The sequence below is a fragment of the Anopheles aquasalis genome, chromosome 3 (assembly GCF_943734665.1).
Source record: "Anopheles aquasalis chromosome 3, idAnoAquaMG_Q_19, whole genome shotgun sequence".
In the NCBI taxonomy this organism is placed as follows: domain Eukaryota; kingdom Metazoa; phylum Arthropoda; class Insecta; order Diptera; family Culicidae; genus Anopheles; species Anopheles aquasalis.
The window spans coordinates 38,246,431-38,266,563 of record NC_064878.1 but is presented as its reverse complement, the minus strand read 5'-3'; the positions used below and the strand labels follow the sequence as shown (position 1 = coordinate 38,266,563).

General features: G+C 47.2%; 1 protein-coding gene across 16 annotated transcripts in view; it reads right to left on the bottom strand.

Moving 5' to 3' along the window:
- Positions 1-18,261, bottom strand: part of LOC126578534 (serine/threonine-protein kinase mig-15) — a 41,574-nt gene extending 23,313 nt beyond the window's left edge. For 11 of the 16 annotated variants that reach the window (XM_050241207.1, XM_050241200.1, XM_050241209.1 and 8 more), the window contains exons 1-3: positions 18,113-18,253; positions 16,319-16,684; positions 5,622-5,687 (exon numbers count right to left, since the gene is read on the bottom strand). In XM_050241207.1, the coding sequence (XP_050097164.1) occupies positions 5,622-5,687; positions 16,319-16,387 (135 nt within the window). In that variant the 5' untranslated portion in view covers positions 16,388-16,684; positions 18,113-18,253. Of the gene's footprint in view, positions 1-5,621; positions 5,688-16,318; positions 16,751-17,685; positions 18,047-18,112 lie in introns of those variants that run through there. The other 5 variants (XM_050241196.1, XM_050241195.1, XM_050241197.1 and 2 more) reach the window with 5 other exon arrangements.
- Positions 18,262-20,133: the final 1,872 nt, after the last annotated feature.

Here is a 20,133-nt window from a genome sequence, read left to right as displayed (position 1 = left end):
CAGACCACAAACCCACAAGAAACTGGAACGTTGGATTAGGAGAACAGTAATTTCGTTCGTCTCTGGGTTGCTGCTTCCAATTGACCCCCAAGACCTACGCAGCAGGAGTAGTGGTGGTGCCGGGTTTCGTCATTTTCGCCCTCATGTTTCGATTTCCATCAATAAGAGGAGAATAGTTAGTCACGCGGCCAGACCAAGTCTCGCCAAGGGTCAATATCTTAATCGAATATGCGTTTATACAAATTGCATCATTACTTTCCGGCCGTCACGATGCGCGATTGAGGATCAGAAGAGGGTCCGGTAGCTCACCCTCTATTGGGTGGTGTTTGGCTAGAGACTCCCGTTTTTCCTAATATTTAGTTGAGTACATTCGATCGGCAAGAAAAGGGTCGAGGCATTCTATCCAGTCAATTCGACGTACGGCAGGAGAGAACCGAACCGCTGACAGACCTAGTATTAGGTTACCACCATATGTTTACGTCTCACTTTCGCCGGCATGCTGGTAATTCGAGTGGCTGTGCGTAGGGGACAACAACTCAACTGGGATTGTTCATCGCAGCGGTGGTAAGTAACAGTATATTATGACCGCCATAGATTAATTATCGAACCAAAATTACTAGGAATTCATGATGACCTAAAACATGTGATCAGGAGAGTGCACAATGCAACAATATCAGTGGATTAAGGCATTATATAAACCCTTTCTTTATGCCTTTCTTCATGTTATGAAAATATCTACGCCAAAAATGGTCCAATATTTATTTCAATTGGAAAGCAATAGTTGGATGAAGTCATCAAAAAATTACCAAATGTACCAATCTCTAGGCAAAAAACATGCCTGATACGACGCATTCCCAGACAATTGGAAGGATAAATGTTTGTTTTAAATGTAGTATTTTAAATAAATTGCAAATTTAGAGATAAAACTTGACTTATATTTGATTACGGATACATTTTGAAATAAATACTGTCCAACTTCACTCAATGAAAGAACAAATAGCAACAATTTTGAACTAGGAAAGGACGAAGGAAAGAGAGTAAGAATGAGAAGAACTAGTGTTGCATATTGGCAATCAAGATATTACAATCATTTCAACAAACAGGCTCTTCAGATACGAGATAAAAGAAACAACTATGTGGAGTAGCACCTGATTGGGAGTATTGAATGTTATCAGCTATTTTCCACACAGCAACATAATTTTAATCATAAGCTATCTGTTACAATTGATGTTATTACATTCCATCATATAAAATAGCCATACCTTTACTCGTTTTTTTCTTAATTTAATGGCTTCAAACATGTCAAAATTACTTCATTAAATAAATTAAATACTGTAACTAACTTAGGTTATCCCAAAAACTCCAACACAAAGCTGGAACCTACAGCTTTTTTTAGCATTAAAACTCAAACTCTTAGGATGAAATGCTCAGACACTTGTAACACTTCATCAATAACATTGTAATATCTACTTGCACCAACATGCCCATTCCACAGCATCTAAGCTCCAAATGGGTTAGCAAAGTCACGAATAACCGTGAAGAGAACCGCATCAGCGAGGCACAGCTATAGCACAAAACCAGCAGCAGAAGCCAGCCAGACATTCCTCTTCTCGCTCACCGCCTTTGGCTCGCCGAAACCAGTGAGTAGAGTACGAGAACACCAACCAAATCGGTACTTCGATAGTCTCGTGGCCACGACGGCGTCGTCCGTATCCTTCCGGTTGCACAAAAAGGCAGCACGTACCGTACACACCCCGTTGTTGATGTGTTGACGGTGGAATCTCTCCGCCGGAATGATGTGTACGACCGGCGGCAGACAGTACGTACAGGGGCTGCATGTAAATGCATGTGCACCACACACCACACGACCGCTGACGCTGCGACCGTCGACCGAGAGAACCACGCATCGCATCGCATCTTAATGCAATGTGCACTCTCGGCACGCACACACTAAATAATATCCCCAACTCTTGTCTGGAAACCTTCTTCTCCAGGCCCAGGCGAGTCTCGCGAAACGGGGGAAACCACTAAGGTAGGACAGAGCCACAAGCACGGAAGGTAGCGACGTGCAGGCGAAACATGAGGTCATCGATCGTAATAAAAACAACGAGCTGCACACGATTTGCACCACAGCAAACTATATGCACTCGCGTCGCGATGAAGAGAGATGCATCACACAACATGCAACAAAAAACAAACAAGAACGAAAGGAAATGTAGCAATAGGAGCGATGCACCGCAGCGTTTCTAATTTTGTCTCCACTTGCCACGTTCATGGTGGTAGACTGGAGTCTATGTGCTGGAGTGTGTCATCATGTCGCCCCCCTCTCTAGGGAGAACGAACTTTGTCAGCGACTCACAGCGAACCGACTTCTCTCCCTCTTTATGAGATGGGAAGATGTCATTCCATGAAACACCAGCAGCGCCAACACTCTTGGCACAGAGCACAAAGGTAATCGATACTATTCAAGCGAAACTGCTCTGCCAATCCTTTGGAGTATCCTAGCTAATATACCGTCGTGTCCCAATTTTGTCAAGGTTCAGCTGCGCAGTTAGTTTGGCAAAAACAGCATATTTTTGCGCTGTGGCTTTTCGGGAAAAATGGTGTCACCGTGGCTCCCCCGTTATCAAGGACCTAGAGTGTTCGAAGTAGTTGGTCCCTTCGGAGACCAACAGACACCCAGTGGAGGAATTCTATTTTTGCATTTTTGGAGCGCCTGGAATAATGACACCATCAAGGTCCTTTTAAGGGGGCCAGTCACCGAGCTTCAGCGGGTTCTGTTCGAACGAGACGCGAGACAGGACGACGGAACGACGTCAAGACGTCATCGTAGTCAAGGTGATAATGGAGCATGCTGTCTTATCTTGACGGGAGGGGTTCACGATTCACGAGGGGACGTGTTTTACTGAAACAAACTAGTCCATGGACTTGGCCTAAATGTGTGCGTTATATGATCCGGTATTTGCAATAGAATACAGTAGCTCACCGATCCAGTTCACCAAATGAATAAGTAAGGATCTTTTCCAGGCGAAAGATGCGCATTTGGACACGTCTGCTGGCCACGGCTAGTGGAGCAAGCATTCATACAAAGCATCCTCTCTCTCTCTCTCTCTTTCTCTCATCGGTGCCATCGAGTAGAACAAACGACGACGACCGATCGGGCTATCGGTTGGTTCGCCGGTTGGTGGTGGTTGAACCTTAACGACCTCACGGCGGGGTTGGCAGCATCGTCCGCGATAGCCGCCCTTGGATCGCCCTAGGAATGGGGCGAAAGATTCTCGTCTCCCGACGACTAGACACTCCGTATTCCAACGCTTCTGGTTCCTCCTTCACTGATGAGACGTGTGGCACACAATGGCAACCATCACCGCAGAGTGGTGGTGGTGGTGGATGCAACTGCCGCAAGACGTTAAAGCGAACCCGTGAAACCGGTCTGGACGAGTTCAGGGGGAGGAACAGCGACCCCCTGAAAAAGAGAATCGGGAGCACCGGACGGCTGGACCGGTTGAACAGGAGCCACACCACCAGTGTCGGTCTCCGGAGAGCTGCTCGGGACCGCAAAAATAGTCGAACGGTCAAATCGACAACCAGCCACCAGGGTGGCAGCAGCTGATGCGTTCTGAGCGCGCCACGAAGGCCAAACTCCTCTCAAGAATGTTGGCTCACAGTGGGGAACGTGGTCAAAGTCAAGGTGATTAGAGCACCGTCGATTAGCTTAGCCGGGAGTGCCGCGCCCCGCATTCTATTGGCCCATTTGCTGAATTGCGGTAATCCAAACAACGCCTAGATGTCCGCTAGTGGCACACTCCAAGCTGTTGGTTGTATAGAGCACCGCGATCTATGCCTCCCATAATGATATGCTTTCCAAGCCGGAGCGCATTAAAATAGATGACTAGCAGCGACCCTCGACGCTCATGGTGCACCAGCAGAAGCAGAAGCAGCAGCAGCACCACCACAACACGAGGCCCAGGAAGTCATCATCACCCTCTCTCCGTGCCACCCCACCGTCATCTATCGATCGTTGATGACATACCCGTCGCACTGTGGAACAGTTCTCCCGTTTAGACTTTCTGACTTTCGTGGCCACTAAACACCAGGCACTATGTACGCGATCGCCATGCCATCGCATCAGATCGATCGGTGACTGGGACTCTCGTCGATATGCGTAGCGTAGAGACACCTTCCCTCTTGTGCCGGTCACACCAGCGGGGCGGCACGGCCGGCAGCGAGTTCATTGGCCAGCTCCGTGTTATGTTTCATCGCCTGGATGGATCAACGGACACAGACACACACGGGAGCGCGCGCGCATATTCCTTAGGCACACATAAAACCCGAGTAGTTGTTGCGAGCTGCTTGTTGCCTCGTTTGTTGTGACGAAAATAACGGACAACGGATAGAAAACCTGCTTGACGATGATGATGAAGCTGAATGGATGATCATCACCATGATGATGATGATGATGATGATAGTTGGGGAGACGAACCCAAGGTACAGAGAGCACCACTTCCCGTGGGTCGTGACATTCTTCTCTCCTTTCCGCGCACACACTCGAGATGCGCAGGTGAGCGCAGGAGGATCGAGTGATTCATCAACGAAAACGACGGCCGCCGGATCAGATCAGACCGGCGGCGCTGGCAGGCAGGCAGGCACGCTAATGAAGATCGCAAACAAACACCAGCGACTGCACGACCGACGACCGACCGACAGTGATCCATATGCTCGCGTGAGAATGATTTTATAAATACAAGATACAAGAGGATACATTTCCCAACTCCCGTTCCTCCCCTCGTCTTCCTTTTGTTTACATCTTTCGGGGCATCACCGTCGGCTGGCTTCTTATGCTTCTGCAACAACCCATTCCCAGTGCGTCGTCGAGCAGTTGCAAAGGGGTCATAAAAGCCTCGAACGAACCAAACGAACGAGTGTGTCTGAGTGTCGCAAAGAACATAGTCGGTTGTTTGGCTGGTTTGCTGGTAGCTGGTCGGTGATGATACCAATGCTGCTGCGGCTGCTGCTGCTGCGGCTGCTGCTGCTGCTCGTAAACAAACAGATGAAGAGACCGATGAGTCATCTCGATCGAACTTATTTCAGGGTTTTACAATTCATTTGGGAATCATTGCCACCCTCGCGGATAAGGCATTCTCTTCCTCTCCAGCATTTTGAAGGGAATGCACAAAAAAAAAGTATTTTTCTTTATGTGCTTGTCTTTGAATCAGACAATTCCTCTACCACGATGTAGTATCATTCCTTCTCCGGAGCGCACAGCAGGTCGTACGCCTGCGATTATCATTTGAACGCCAAATTGCGCCTCCTTCTCGCGCACAGCAGTTCCGGAGCGTTCCATTCGTTTATATTTAGATCCGGAAAATGAGCAACGCTGCCGATGACACTGCACTGCACGTGCTGTAGTAATGTCTGTACACACTACTCCTCTCCAGCAGCGTGATATGCATCATCATCATGTGAACTAGTTTACTCTGGCGATCTCTCCGGGTGGACGCTCCGTGCCAACGAAAACAACTTAGCTACACCAGTCAGTGGTCACAGTGCACACCACCGGACCAAACCCCGCAGGAGGAGATAGTGAAATGCTGTGGCGTTCTGGACACCCGACACCGTACCTTGTACACTTGTCCGTACGTTCCATTTCCGACGACTTCGATCAGCTCAAAGATGCCTGCCGGATCCTGCAAAGAGACGGAAAGAGAGAGAGAGAGAGAGGAGAAAGAAAAAAAGAACCATTAGTTGTTGTGCAACAGTTGGTGAGAGGTGTGATTGGGGCCCATATATTGACTTTTGGGGCTGCATTGGCCCGCTGAAAACCACATTGCGGATTGCATCCCCCCGCACCATCCCTCCTGATGATGTGCGGTTTTGCGTTCTAAAATTTGTTTACTCCGGAATACACTATCATCACTACATGCGGCGACCTAGATATGGGTGGTAGGAGGTGGTTTGCAGAGATTCTATTTCCAACCATTTACACACCCAACCACGCTCACGGTTGTTGTGAACCGTGAAGCGGAATTCAATTTTCAAATCGATTTCGGTGCACAGAACGACGAGGTTTCCGCCAGCGTAATGCAATTCCGTAGGTAACGATCAACCGGCGAAGGGGGGGGGAACATGCAGTGAACTAAGGGGGAAGTGGAAATGCATTGCTAACGGAAACAATTGATGGCGTAGGGCACCACTGACCAGCATTCGCATCTTGCGCTGTGGCCTTGCGACGAGACGGGTGTGTTTTCAATGCTGCCTAGCCATTGACATGTACGGCAAATTGGGGGAAGTCAATCGACAGCCCAAAAGAGGTCTTTACCGGCGGGTGTGAAGGTGATTGCCTTCGGCCGTTGTCCACCTGTCCAAAAGCAGGTTAAACCGAGTGACCTTTTACAGAGCCCATAACCTTTATTATGACCAACACCCACCCCGGTGGCCGATTCAGTTCACAAAACAATAAAAATGCGCTCCCGGACATACCATGGGGTGCGATCAACCAACGCAACCACCAGCGCACTGTCGATCAACGTCGTTTGTTTAAGACCTTAACACCGGAACGGTGCAACTGGAAAATGGATGAATTGTCCCCGTCCGCCCGTGTCCCCTTTTTTGGGGGGAGGATGGTCAAGGTGTATCTCGTAGGCAGAAGGCATTGTTTTGCGCGTGTTGGTTGCAGTGTCCGACAGAACACTCGCGAAGGTCGAATCTCGTCGGAATGTGGGTCACGAGCGAAGGTGAATTTTGTGATCCTCTAAGTAGCGCAAGGAAGTACAAGTTCTGTACAGTGTCATACACAACACGATCATTTAAAAGATCATTAACATGGAAGAACGTAGCACGTGTGGCTCCGAATGATCCGGGAACCGGCAGATCATTTTAAAAACTCGACCATATCGGAATCAACAACCTAAAGACCACGATCCATGGTCCTATGTTTCACTTTGTGTCCTCTCAAGCGTCCCCCCCCCCCCCCCCCCCCCCCCCTCCATTACTCATCATCATTCGCTAATCACCGTCGCCAGGCTGGCGGCGACGGGCTGGGCATCGAGAAAGTAGACTAATTATCGGTTTCGGCGCCCATTCTGCCGCTACCTGACGTCGGACCCGCACCGGGATGACTAAGCGGAACACGAGAGACTTCCCGGTGAACGGGAAAGGGGAACACAAATCTCGCTCGCCATCGACCAGCAGAAGACGGTAGCTTCCCGATGACAGGGTTTGGACTTTCTGCGAAATTCCAAAACGCAACCGCGGTGCGCCACGACGAGTGACGCAAAGTGCAGCAGCAGCAACAGCCAACACCGATTCACCGATCGCACCGTCGTCGTGAGTCATCGGATATGCGCATAACATGCGAACCTCACGCGGTAATACCGTTGGCGCTGGCGCCGGTAGATTAATTCAAAAATGTAAAGTCTTGGGTCTTCTTCTACGAACCATGCGGCGACACAACGGGGAGGGGGCCTCGTTCAATTTACATAACCGACAACAAAGTGACTATCAATTCCGAGAGAGTGTGGTGAATGGGTAAGCGGGACAGTACCGTGACACGCACACAGGGGCCCCCGACAATTCGACGCATAACGGAAGCCAAGAACCAACCGAACCGAAAATTCAAGGGACCCACCAAAAAAAAAAAATCATGCACAACATCTATTCCGCGTTCCGTGGCACCCTTTAGCAGCGATGGTCTCAGGCTGCATTCAGCGACGCGCAGGCGACACTTATCGTCCCCAGAGAGGGGGGAGCAGCTTTGATTGCCCCATGGATCGGGGTCGCTGACGTGCACCCCGCCAGCAGCTGGACATTTTTATCAGGCGCTCACGTTTTTTTTTTGTTGCCTCAACTCCTCACTCATTCGTTGGCTTATCACGACGACTGCGTTTGTCGTCTTCGTGCGTTCGCCTCCACCTCTCTGTCGTCCCCCCTCTTCTAGTTTATGCCCCCTCCCCCGACCATCTCTCTCTAACCCCCTTTTTTTCTCATCCGCATAGAGTTTCGTTTTTTTTTTTTTCGTTTTTGTTTTCAAATTTTATCCGCGCATTATGTGACGACGATAGGCTCCTATCCCTGGGCCCACGGTGACCCATCGCACTGCTGTTCCGAACGGACGTGCAGCAACGGCTGATCGTCGTGCTGGTTGGCTTGTTGGTTGGTCGTTCGTTCAGTCAACGCTGATAAGAACTGGCAATCAAAGAGGAGCACTACGACGCGCGCACGCAATGCCCAAGCGAACCACGAGCATCATATTGCATTTTGAATGACCAGGAGGGGAAAAGAGTCAACAGCAGCAAAGGCGACACGGCGTTTCGTGGAAAAGTGGCCAAAAGTCGTGTCACCGTCATCGTCGTCGTCGTGTGGATAGAGTGTCTCGAGAGGAGAGACTCGAGAGAAGGATGATACAGCACGTATGTTTAGCTCGTATCGATTCCTAAGGCCCTATACGATGCGTCCGTGTCCGCCATCCATTACATGGGGCGGGTGATGGAATGTACCTCCTCTCCCCCTCCGGGGGCCAAGGGAACCCCCAATCAACCTTAGAGAGCAATGGAGACACCACGGCAACGGTAGCAGCGATCACCACCGTTCGTTCTAAGCATCACAAAGAGCAGCATCGCGTCACGAGCATTCGCGAAATGGGTTCGCGCGCAAGGCAATCATCTTTTCCTCGGCCTCGAGACCGGACGCGGCCGAGCGGCCAAGAAATCGCAACAAAAAAAAAACGCACTCACACTCACAGACAAGCGGTCATTCCCCATCGAGCGGATCGAGCAAACTTCTCGTGACCGTGGCACACGAATGGTGATGGCATCCGTCGTCTGGTTGTGTGTACGGGTGGAGGAAAGCAACAACAACCATCGATCGTCCTTGATCGCCCCAACAAGTGACTCACAAGTCGCTGCTCGGTTGCGCTCGGTGTTGGGGTGCCTTTTAGATATGAAGGTAACAAACCAGTGCTATTGCTGGCAAACTGGCAAATATGAACATCGTAGTGAGTGTGTGATAAGACAGCGATAGTCTCTGTGGAGAGCTGATGGTATCATTCAGTGGTTTGTAGGGGAGATGGTGGCATCGTAAAGTGAATCAGGGCTACACGGGGGGGGGGGGGGGGGGACAGGTAGCCATCTAGCCAAACAGCGACCATATCATCAACTGAAAGGCAAATACAAACCACCGCTGTACTGTTCGCTGCTGGAATGATTTCTTCAAATACTTGGGAATTCCTTCCATTGCCACAACGAGAGAGACGAAAACGATGCGTGAATCATCTAATCTTCACCCAAGCGATCGCATCTTATTACACCCGCGATCAATCGCAGTTTCCAATGGTGGTCTGGTCATCATTTTCAAATGATACGTTATGAAACCGATTACAGGGTGGTGGGAGGGGGGAGAGGAGTAGAGGTTAGCCAAATACCGTCTATTACGTTTGTTACCCATTATTGAACCGATTTCAGGCACCCCCGGGGGGGGGGGGGGGGTTTGCGAATTTGCGGGAATCCTTGGGGGCCGCGCGATGATCGGTATCATCCGCAGTGAACCATCGCGAGGAAAAGGAAGGAAGACGGCACCTCGGGGCGGGCTTTGCTTGGTGCTAGCGGAACCACCACAAATCCCACTTTCACCAAACGCGCAATTTATTGCTGTTCCAAACTGATTGCAAATACATTCTGCTTTAGTACACTACACGCATTACCGGGCTTTTGTCACGAATGAAAGTGATATAAGACAAAAATTGGGACAATCTGGCGATTTACTGTGGAAAAGAGGAAAAACGTCGTGCGTTTCCTGCCGTCCTTCTTCCAATGGAGACAATCGATTGGCAGCACCATCCCCTTAAGTTGTTAGATTCATATAGCATTATTCAAAAATAGTTGAAGCAGTATCTCTATGACAAAACCATAAAAGAAGAGAACATTCCAATATGTAGGCTCACGCCATAGTCAATGATGGCAACATATTTGTAATCCAACACGTATAAAAAACAATATGTCTGAATGTCTCAGGACAAACAAAGAACAAAGAACTTTTTGAAGTTCAGAATGACTATGAAGTGCATGTAATAAAAGTCGAGAATCATCATTTTTCATATCAGATACTTCAATGGAAGAGCGTTCTTTGCCAGATTCAGAGGAGTTCCCCTTTGCTCGTGATTGAGCGTGATCGTCGAGAACGAGTCAACGAATGTAACCCCCTAAGAGTTTCGTCTGCATCTACAAGAATACAAACCTCAGCTCAAAAATCTCGTTTTTATGAGAAAGTGGAAATTCTCACAAACTTTTCGCATTTTACTGAGGGTATAAGATTGTTATGACGATACATGAAGCTATCCAATTTAACAGACCTGCAAAGTTTTACCTGCATTTTACATTTTTGTCCGTGTTTATATCCTTTGGGGGGTCTTCGGTATTTAATTTTGTTTTGTGACGCATATTTTTAACTTTTTTCCCTGAATGCTGCTTCTTTCAAGAATATTGTATAAAATTGTTGGATCAATCGAAGCAAAACTGACCAAGTTACAGATTTTTGAAAATCCTCGTTTTATACAAGGCGCAAGTTTTCAGATCCGGTGCCCATCGTACTGTAAAAACTACTGGACCGATCGATTTGAATTTTTTTACACATCATCTGTACACTTTTTGCCAGGTAGCTCCGTAAAGATTCCATAAACATTAATGATCCTTTTTGTTAAATAATTATGTAAATCTCGTTTTTAGGCAAAATCGCAAAAAGCATCACTGTTTGAACTTCAAAAATCTGACAAAAATCGAAAAATTGGAATATCAACAAAAACTCGAGAAGACTACCTGGATAAACATACAATATATCAAAAGAATATTGATTTCTATTTTTCTGATGACCCATCACGCAGCTACGATGGGCACCGGTAAAAGTACCTTTTCGCAGACGCACCTTCATAAACTTGATGTCATTGATGAAATGTTTAATAAACTTTCCCCAAAATAGTACTAAATATCCTTCAAAAGTTGTAGTTTAATATGCCATTCATTTGAAAGAATAAGGTTCAATGGTTACGTCACAAAAAATCATCAAAAAGGATTCTTGTTTTGGTAAGAAATTACCAAAGCACCCCCTTAACTGCAATAACAAACATTTTTGTGAGCAGTTCACATACAAGACAAAAAGCAGCGATTTGAATCATAATCCTTTAATTTAAAATGCAATCCATAACCAGCAAATTCCACACCAAATCTTAACCTAGCTAAACCTGACCAAACATTACACAGAACATGTTCCACCAGCTCAACAACACCACGAGATGCTGTTGGAAATGTTCTGCGAGGCGCATTTTCAGTTCGAAGGCATTGCGAAAGTTGTGGAGCAACAACAACAACAACGACACTGAAGAGACGGTGTATCCGTCGTCCTCAAGAGGGCCGGCTGCCGTGTTTCTGTCAGTTGGATGGCGTGTGGTGTGTCAGCGCGATAAAATTAGTCACGAGTCAGGCCGACCAGACCGCGGGGGGCCAACTGGGCCAGCCACAGACCACTCACTAGAGAGGGTTGAGCACTGCAGAAGCCGCCAGCCAAGCACGGCCAAACCAGTGAAGATCATTCTCTTGCGTGGAACATGTTTACACGATTAAAGGTATTGTTTTAGAAAATGTTTTCGCCATTTTCGCCATACAGTTACTTTGAACTTGATTCGCGTTCATTAGCCAGCATCTATCATCATCAACACTCTCGCGTCTCACCAAGTGACAAATCAACATTCTTAAGTTGATTTTTGTTTTTCCTAAAGCTGATTACCAGCGCTTCTGTGGAAAATTCAACAACTAGTGACAACGAACGATACACAACAGCTCATCATGGGACGTTGACCTTGGGGGTTGTTGATGAACGATTAACCATAAATCGGCACAACATTCGTGGCGATCTTAATGTGTCCAGGCGAATACCCGATTCTAATTGCAACTTATCTCTTCATCGCGGTATTCGACATTGTTGCGCCGTCACATGGATTAGGATGGACCACGCGCTGACTCTCTCTGATAAATCATGCCCGATTGTTTCGCGGACATTCCCGGTCTTAACCGCGCCCGGGGTCTCCCCTTCCGAGAGCTTATTAATTCTGATCTTTTAAAGATGGCACTGGCGCAATAATGAGGCAAACATTCGCCTTCCCCCCGCGTCTCGTCCGAAGCCAAGAAGCTAGGTCCCTTCTTGCTGCGGAGGCCATCAACCGCGTGCGCCAAGAAGGGGTTGAAGATGCGAACCAGCGTTGGTGGCATCGTTTACTTTCCACCCATTATCACAGAGTTCGCGAGAAGGTCCGGGGGGGCGGTTTTTCACAAAACATTACCACATTCTTCATAGGCCCAACGACGATGAAGACGACGGCGACGACGCAACTACTATTCGGGATGCTGAAGGGTAAGGGTTGCTGCCGCCGCACGTCTTGGGAACCGCATTGTCTGTTGGCCACCCTCTCTGCCGCTCCCCTTTTGGATGGGAAAGTTTTCGGAGAATGTTTTCTTATCACAAAACCCTCCCATCCCATGGTGGCTGGCAACACCTTTCCTTTGCACGTGAGCCGCAGAGCGCCCTCTGCGTCTTGGGAACGACGCGTCGTGATGGAGCAACAGCCGCATAGGCGCACACTCCAACTCCCCGCCCCTTCATTGTGGCCACAGAGCCCTCTCGTTCGGCATCGAAGCCATCTCCCCATTCGCCATTCAGAGCGAACGGTGGTTTCATAATAATTAGCGGATTCAAAATATGAATCGAAGGCACAGCCGCAGCAGCAGCAGTGCGCGCGCGTGAGGCACGAGACCGGCCGCTCGTGAACTCATTTCCGGTGAGAGAGAAATGCGCTTTCCGCTTTCTACGCCCGTACTACTACACTCGCTGTGTGTGCCTTTTTGGAGTGGATTGTTGCTAGTGATCGACGCGAATGCAATGTGCCAGCAGCCAGCACAGAAAAAAAACAACAGAGACCGCACACCCCGGTGCCGGTGGGGAGTTGTGTGCCAGTGGGGCCCCCTTTCGTTAATGATACCCCACAGATGATCCTCCCGTCTCTCCGTCCGTCGTTATCGCGGCAAAAGACCGACTGTCTTTTGGGTGATTTATTTGAAAGAAATATCAATTAAAAGTAAAAATTATTTTTTAAAGAAAGGGACTAACGACGACCGACGCGGTGACTAAAAAACCATGGCTTGAAACTCTCAGGAAAGTACACGAATTACGGGGAGAGATTTATCTGGTGGCCAGCCGGAGGCCGGATGATTCGGGGCAATTAGACTTCGGGCGGCAGGAGGCCGGATCGGCCGATAAATTATCGGCCAAAGCATAAATAAACCGCCCGAGCCGGGAGCCGCCATAAATCCATCATCTGCTCGTTAGCTACTACCTTGGAGTGGCTCTGTCTGTCGCTGCTGGTACACAGCCCAAACCAACAGGCGGCCATGGTGAAGGCGCATCGACGCATAATGGCGGGCGCGCGTGTGCCTGGAGAGGCCTGATCCTCTTCACCATACTCATCCACCTGGTCCGTGTGTTTGGGCGTGCGTGACAGGCATGGTGCTGTTGTGCGTTTATGCTTTGCACTGAGATTTGTTTTGATGTTATCTTTTCTTTTCTTCCGATTTTTGTCGGTCATATCGGCCCGGGGTTCGTTATCGTGTACTCTCCTGCACGGAATCCCGGGTGTGATTCTTCTCTTCAGTTGGAGGAAACAAACATAAAGTGAGGTGGGGCAAAAGAGCGACCTTGGTGGATTTTATTTTTATAAAAAAAGCATTGATTTATTCTACAACTATTAACCTCTCTACTGGAAAAGTACTAGCTCAACTATCAAATGACAATGGTTAAACTTGTGCGAATGTCGTGTGGTAAAAGTGCGATCCTTTAAAATGCAGCAGTTATTTACGAAATCATGTGTGCACAGTTTCAGTGTATTTCAATCTTTGCTCTTTTATTAGTACAGGGTCAGGCAAAAAAACTGAAACACATTTACAGTTGTGTTCAAAATAATAGCAGTGGGTGGTTCAACAGCAAAAAAGTAACATAAAATGATAATTCATGAATCGATGCGAAATCTGTTTGTTGTGTATACAAAAAGGAACAAAACTAAATAAGAATGCATAGTTTACTTTTTAAAATCAGCCCATTACTAAGGGCAATTTTAAAATACCTAAAAAAGTAGCTGTTCAAAAAAATAGCAGTGTTTCACCATTCCTAGTATTTTAACTCGAGAATATCAAATTTGAAAAGAAAAAAAGGTTCCGTGGTACTGATATTGTTTTTTCCACTTCAATACTTTGTAAAATAGCCTTTATTCTTGATTACAGAGGCGCATCGCTTAGGCATAGAGCTTCCAAGTCTTTGACATCGAGGGACAGGGATCGCAGCCCACGATTTACGAACTACTGACCAAAACTCTTCCATTTTCATCGGCTTTGCTTCCGAAACAGCACATTTGACATCCACCCATAGATTCCCAATGGAATTGAGATCAGGAGACGGCGCTGGCCATTCCATAACCTCGATGTTCTTCGGCTGAATCCACGCTTGTACGCGTTTACTAGTATGTTTAGGTTCATTATCCTGTTGAAATAATAATTTCAATGGCATTTCGTCTTCAGCATAAGGAAGCATGACCCAGACAATGATTCTGATGTATGCATGATAGTCTATGATGCCTGGTATACGATAAAATGGCCAGGCAATATAGCAGGAAAAACATCCCCATACTATTATATTGGCCCCCTCATGTTTTAATGTCCTTACCGTATACTGTGGTCGAAATTCTGAGGCAAATGGACGTCTTACGTACTAACGACGGTATTTTGGTCCAAACAACACTATTTTGGATTCGTCAGATCACAAAACATTGCGTAATTTTTCCTTGGACCAGTCGACGTGGATTTTTGAAAACTTAAGACGGTTTGCAACATGTCGATTCGTCAACAAGGGTACTTTACGGGGACTTCGTGCGTACAGATTAGCTTCTATTAATCGTCCCCTGACTGCTACTGTGTTCGCAGACAAGTCCAATGCATCCCTAATCCTGTTGGAAGTGATTGTTGGATCACTCCTCGACATGTACACTATCTTTCAGCCAGTCTCCTGAGACTTGCATCGCTGCCGGCACTAGTTTTTGCCTCCGCTTTCCATTTTAAATCATTGCTGATCATTTTGCCAAAGCATCCCAGTAGTTCTTGAACCTGCAAGTACGATTTTTCTTACTTTTCCATATTTTTAAAATAAAATTCCGATTCTCATCAGATCAATGGTTAGAGGGTCCCATTTTACTGCTGTAAAAATAAAAAAGTCTTGCCTTTCGTTAATTTTTTGCAATTTTAAAAATCAATTTTTGAATCGATTTGTTGCTTTACAGGTCTCTGATTATTGAAAATTTTCACGAATTCGGTCAATGAAAACAATGAATCAATGAAAAAAACAAGTGCATGATTTCTCTGGTTCGTACTTATGCCCCACTGCTAGATTTCGGCGCTTTTAAGGACCAAATAAATCAAGACTACGAAAACGAATAAAAGTTTGTGTCACTACATTTGCTAGTCATTGGTAGTAATTACAAAAAGCACAATAATACTTTTCTGAAAATTATTACTTTGTTTACTAAAACACGATTACCGTTGGTAAGCATTTTACATCATTTAGATGAAAAACAGTCTTTACCTATTTTTTCTGAGCTCTCGCACTTTGTAAAGCAATGTTTACATCTCAAAGTGAACTATCCAATAATTTACTAATCCTAGTAAGTGTTGCCAACATTACGGCACTCTGTGCTCCAACAACCTCAAATCGCACTTTTCCCCCACCTTGCTCTAATCGGTTTCCATGGTGTCCCTTCTTATGGGATGCATATTGGAATCCCGAATTCGATCCCGGGTATCTGTTTTCCACGTTGGAAGAGTTATCCTACCGGTACCACTAACCATAGGCTTCATGGCGGCGAGTTCAAGGTCGTTAAATGGAATGGAACCGGTCCCCCCGGAGGGCCGGTAGCAAAGCAACCATGCAGAACGGAACGGACGCCAACGAGATGGGCGGAAAGTGTGACGCTTGGCGATGCGAGAAAGGATTGGAGAGGGAAAGGAACCATTCCATCCGGAGTTCCCGGAAAAGCAACCAAAAACGAAACCATCAAACACGAAAGTGAAACAAATTCGCTGTCACGCGCTTGCTTTTGGCAGAGATGACGCGAATGACACATAGGCTGGAGAGGAGACAACACTAGAGACAACCACACCCTGATTGCGAGAGGAAGAATGCGAAAAGGGGCGATAGCGAAACAAGTCCCCCACTCAGTCGCCGGGAAGACACTTACCTTCAGCGCGTTCAGATCGATATCATCCAGCGAGCAGTTCACCGACGGTGGCAACATTTGGTGCGCCATTTTGGAAGGTTGCGTTGCAGGCAGCGCGCGCCTGGCTACTAACTGGAACACGGATTCGTCGTCGTCGTCGTCGACCGGTGTCTTGCGTGATTGTCACTGTTTCGCGGTTTGCACACAAATCCGAGACCCGGGGCGACGGACCGGTGGCCCGGGCACGCGGCACACACTACACACTCTACGGCACACCCGCCGTTTCGGTCCACGCTGGCCGGTTGATGCGGTTGCTACGGGGATGGTTTCGCCCACGGTTACTATTAGCTGCTGCTGCGGCTACGACACTCAACACAACTCAGGTTGCTGAGAGGAGAAAGAATCGTTGTTGTTATACCGCCGAACCTCCTAAACAACGACCAGCGGTGGCGCCTGCGGAAGAGGCCATCATTCCTCGTTACGCACTATAATCACACACTCCATCGTGGACGCTTTAAAGCGCCCATGTGTGTGGTTGTGGGAGAGCAGGGTGAAAAAAGCTATTTAATGCCCACCGCACGCACCTTGGATGGATTTATCATGTCCCAACCTGCCCAGCCACCACCCACCGGACGGTGGCAAAGGATTTTCCTAGTAACTCCACCGCCAAACTCACACACCGTCACGTGCTGTACTAGTAGTAGTGTAGTAGTGCCACCGCCGTCGCCTTCGCCGGCAGCCAAACGGCTTCTATTTGTTGCGGAAGGAAATGAACCGCTGCTTGGTGGCGCTTATCAAAGAGGAATTTAGAATGAATTTAACGAAAAAAAAAAGAAGCACAATGGTGCAGCAGCAGGCGTGAACTCGTGCCCCCTTGGTCATTAATGAAATCCACGCTAATGAATCAATCAATTGAATCAATAGTAACCAAGAGGAGGGGGGCAAGGCGCCGATAGGAAGCCAAGTGTCGTCATGTCTGGGCAGGAGGAAGTAGCGTTCAGAATTTGCACAAATATTTCTCACACATACACACACACAAATGTTTCCTCCACTTGTGTGCGTGTGTTCTAGCAGGCGAGGGCAGCAGCATAGAAAGCATAGAAACACCCATCATCAACCAGCAATCTCACCAATACACTCGCGAGCGGTAATTGTTGAAACAGAAATGAACAGAAGTTGCGGCAGGCAGGGAAAACAATTTCATTAAAAACCATTTCGATAACGCCACAGCAAGCCGCAGTTTTGGCGAGAAACAAAAGCAAACCGCAGCAACCGCAGCAACCAGCGGGGTCCAGGGGCTGGATGCTGGGCGCAGAGAGATGTGCGCACTTCACAATCGAACAGAGCCCCTGCTCCACCGCCACTCCCTTTCCCGCATCGAGACACACCTTTCCGCATCGCGGGGCGGGGGAAGCTTTATCCCCAAACGAGACCCACCACACCCACACACGCGGCACTCGCTGGGGAAAATTGTATCCAAGAACGTTCTTGCCAGCTCCACCACCTTCGCCGCCTTTCGTGATTGTTGCTTATCTCCTTCACGAAAAACCTTTCACTTGGGACACTTTTTTATGCACGATTGGGCGAGGGGGGGGGGGGGAGACCGCGGTCCATTCGGGAACGGGAAGTGCCTCCAGACAATTCACCACCCCCGTCTACCCCACCGTGTCGTATGCGGTGAAAACGCGAAAGAACAAGAAGTGACCGAACACACGCACGCACGCAGAGATTTGCTGGCCAAGAAGATGACGATAGCACCAAAGACCCAACGGGACCACTGAACAAACGACGAAAAATAGCAAAAAGTAGACAGACCTCGGCTGGTGGCCGCCCGATTGTTGCGATGGTGAAATTACTTTTGCTCTCAACACTTGGCCACCATGATTCTTCTGCACCGTACCACTCGGGGCGCACACGGAACACGGCTTGCTCGGAACTTTTTCGCCCTATCCGACTCGACGGCCTCACACACACTGCTTGGATCATTTTTCCGAACTTTGACAACTGTTTTGACAGCTGTCGCCATTTTGACCGGTTTATACCATTTGGCTTAATCATAAAAACGGTGCAAAATCCATTCCGAAACGGTGTATGACTACTGTTTCAGGTGTACACCACGATGGTTCAAGTATTAATTCTTGAGCTGCTTTTAAACAATTTTTGGAGAAAGTATTCTTCCTCGAAACCTCGACGGTAAACTATCGAAATATCGGAAGTGCGGTCATAAACATATCTACACTGCACGACGTAAACATAGCAACACCTAGTTTTTTGACATTATTTTCAGTTTGATTCCACACTGCGCAAAAGATTTTGGTGCTTATTCTGCAACTTGCGATTACGATGGCCTCAGGCGTTCGATGATTCATGCGAATTTCGAAACTTCAACTCGTTGTTTCGAAACGTTTCGAAAACAATAAACAATTCAAAATGACAGTTTGAAGTAAAAAAACTGTGAATTAACTTGATTTTTCTGTATCAAAAACGACTTAACCTTTGTAATAATAGTATACGATTAGCAGAAAGAATTTATTGACGCACAATCAGGACGCTATAACTGTTTTTCAGATGCTCGATGCTCGATGTAAACAGAACGCCAGCTGTCGACCACAAAAATGCACTCGACATGCAGGTGATCGTGAACACCAAAATGAACACAAAATGAACCAAATGAATCATCGCCTAGAGGCCATCGTAATCGCAAGTTACAGAATAAGCACCTTTGATGCCACGAATAACCACGTTCACACAGAACATTTTCTCGTTTCCTGTAAAGCCTTAACAGGAGCGAGAAAATGCTTTGTGTGAACGGGAAAAGAGAAGAGCAACGCTTCTGCAACATTTTAGGTGCTTATTCTGTAACTTTCGATTGCGATGGCCTCAGGCGTTCGATGATTCATGCGAATTTCGAAACGTTTCGAAAACAATAAACAATTCAAAATGACAGTTTGAAGTAAAAAAACTGTTAATTAACTTGTTTTTTTCGGTATAAAAACGACTTAACCTTTGTAATAATAGTATACGATTAGCAGAAAGAAATTATTGAAGCACAATCAGGACGCTATAACTGTTTTTCAGATGCTCGATGCTCGATGTAAACAGAACGCCAGCTGTCGACCACAAAAATGCACTCGACATGCAAGCGATCGTGAACACCAAATGAACATAAAATGAACCAAATGAATCGAACGCCTGAGGCCATCGTAATCGAAAGTTACAGAATAAGCACCTTACATTTATTTGAAAGATGCGTAGTGCAGTTGTGCAGTGCGCTCTAGCCGGGCGGTCTACAGTGAAGTGCAATGATTGTGGGTGTAGTTGAAAAATATTGATTAAGGTGCTTATTCTGGACAGGCGATTTCGATAGCATAGGAATTTTCGATGATTCATTCTGGTTTCGAAGTGTAAAACCACGATCTTTTCGTCGACTTTATGATGCTTTACTTTTTACTTCTGGACATAAGACATAAGACAAAAGACGTGTGGGGCTCCGTACATCCCACACGTTTTAATGAATTAACTTTGAGGCCAGGAAATATAAGCTTTAATCTGATTTTATTATATAACTCAAACAACGATAAACTCGGGAGAGCGTAGAAAAATACGTCTGTTCATATCGGCAGATGGAAAAGAAGAGCGTGGTGTCTGAGCGCTTGAACGCGCTCGAAAAGCACTTAAGGAGAGTGTCCACGGCACGCGTCAAGTTGAAGAAGAATTGAGCGCTTAAGGCGCGTATCAACGAAGTGCGTGAAGTCACGATGAATGTGCAGGGCAAACCGCTACATGTAGGTGCTTATTCTCCCAGTCGTTACGCCTCTAGTCGTGACGACTGTAGG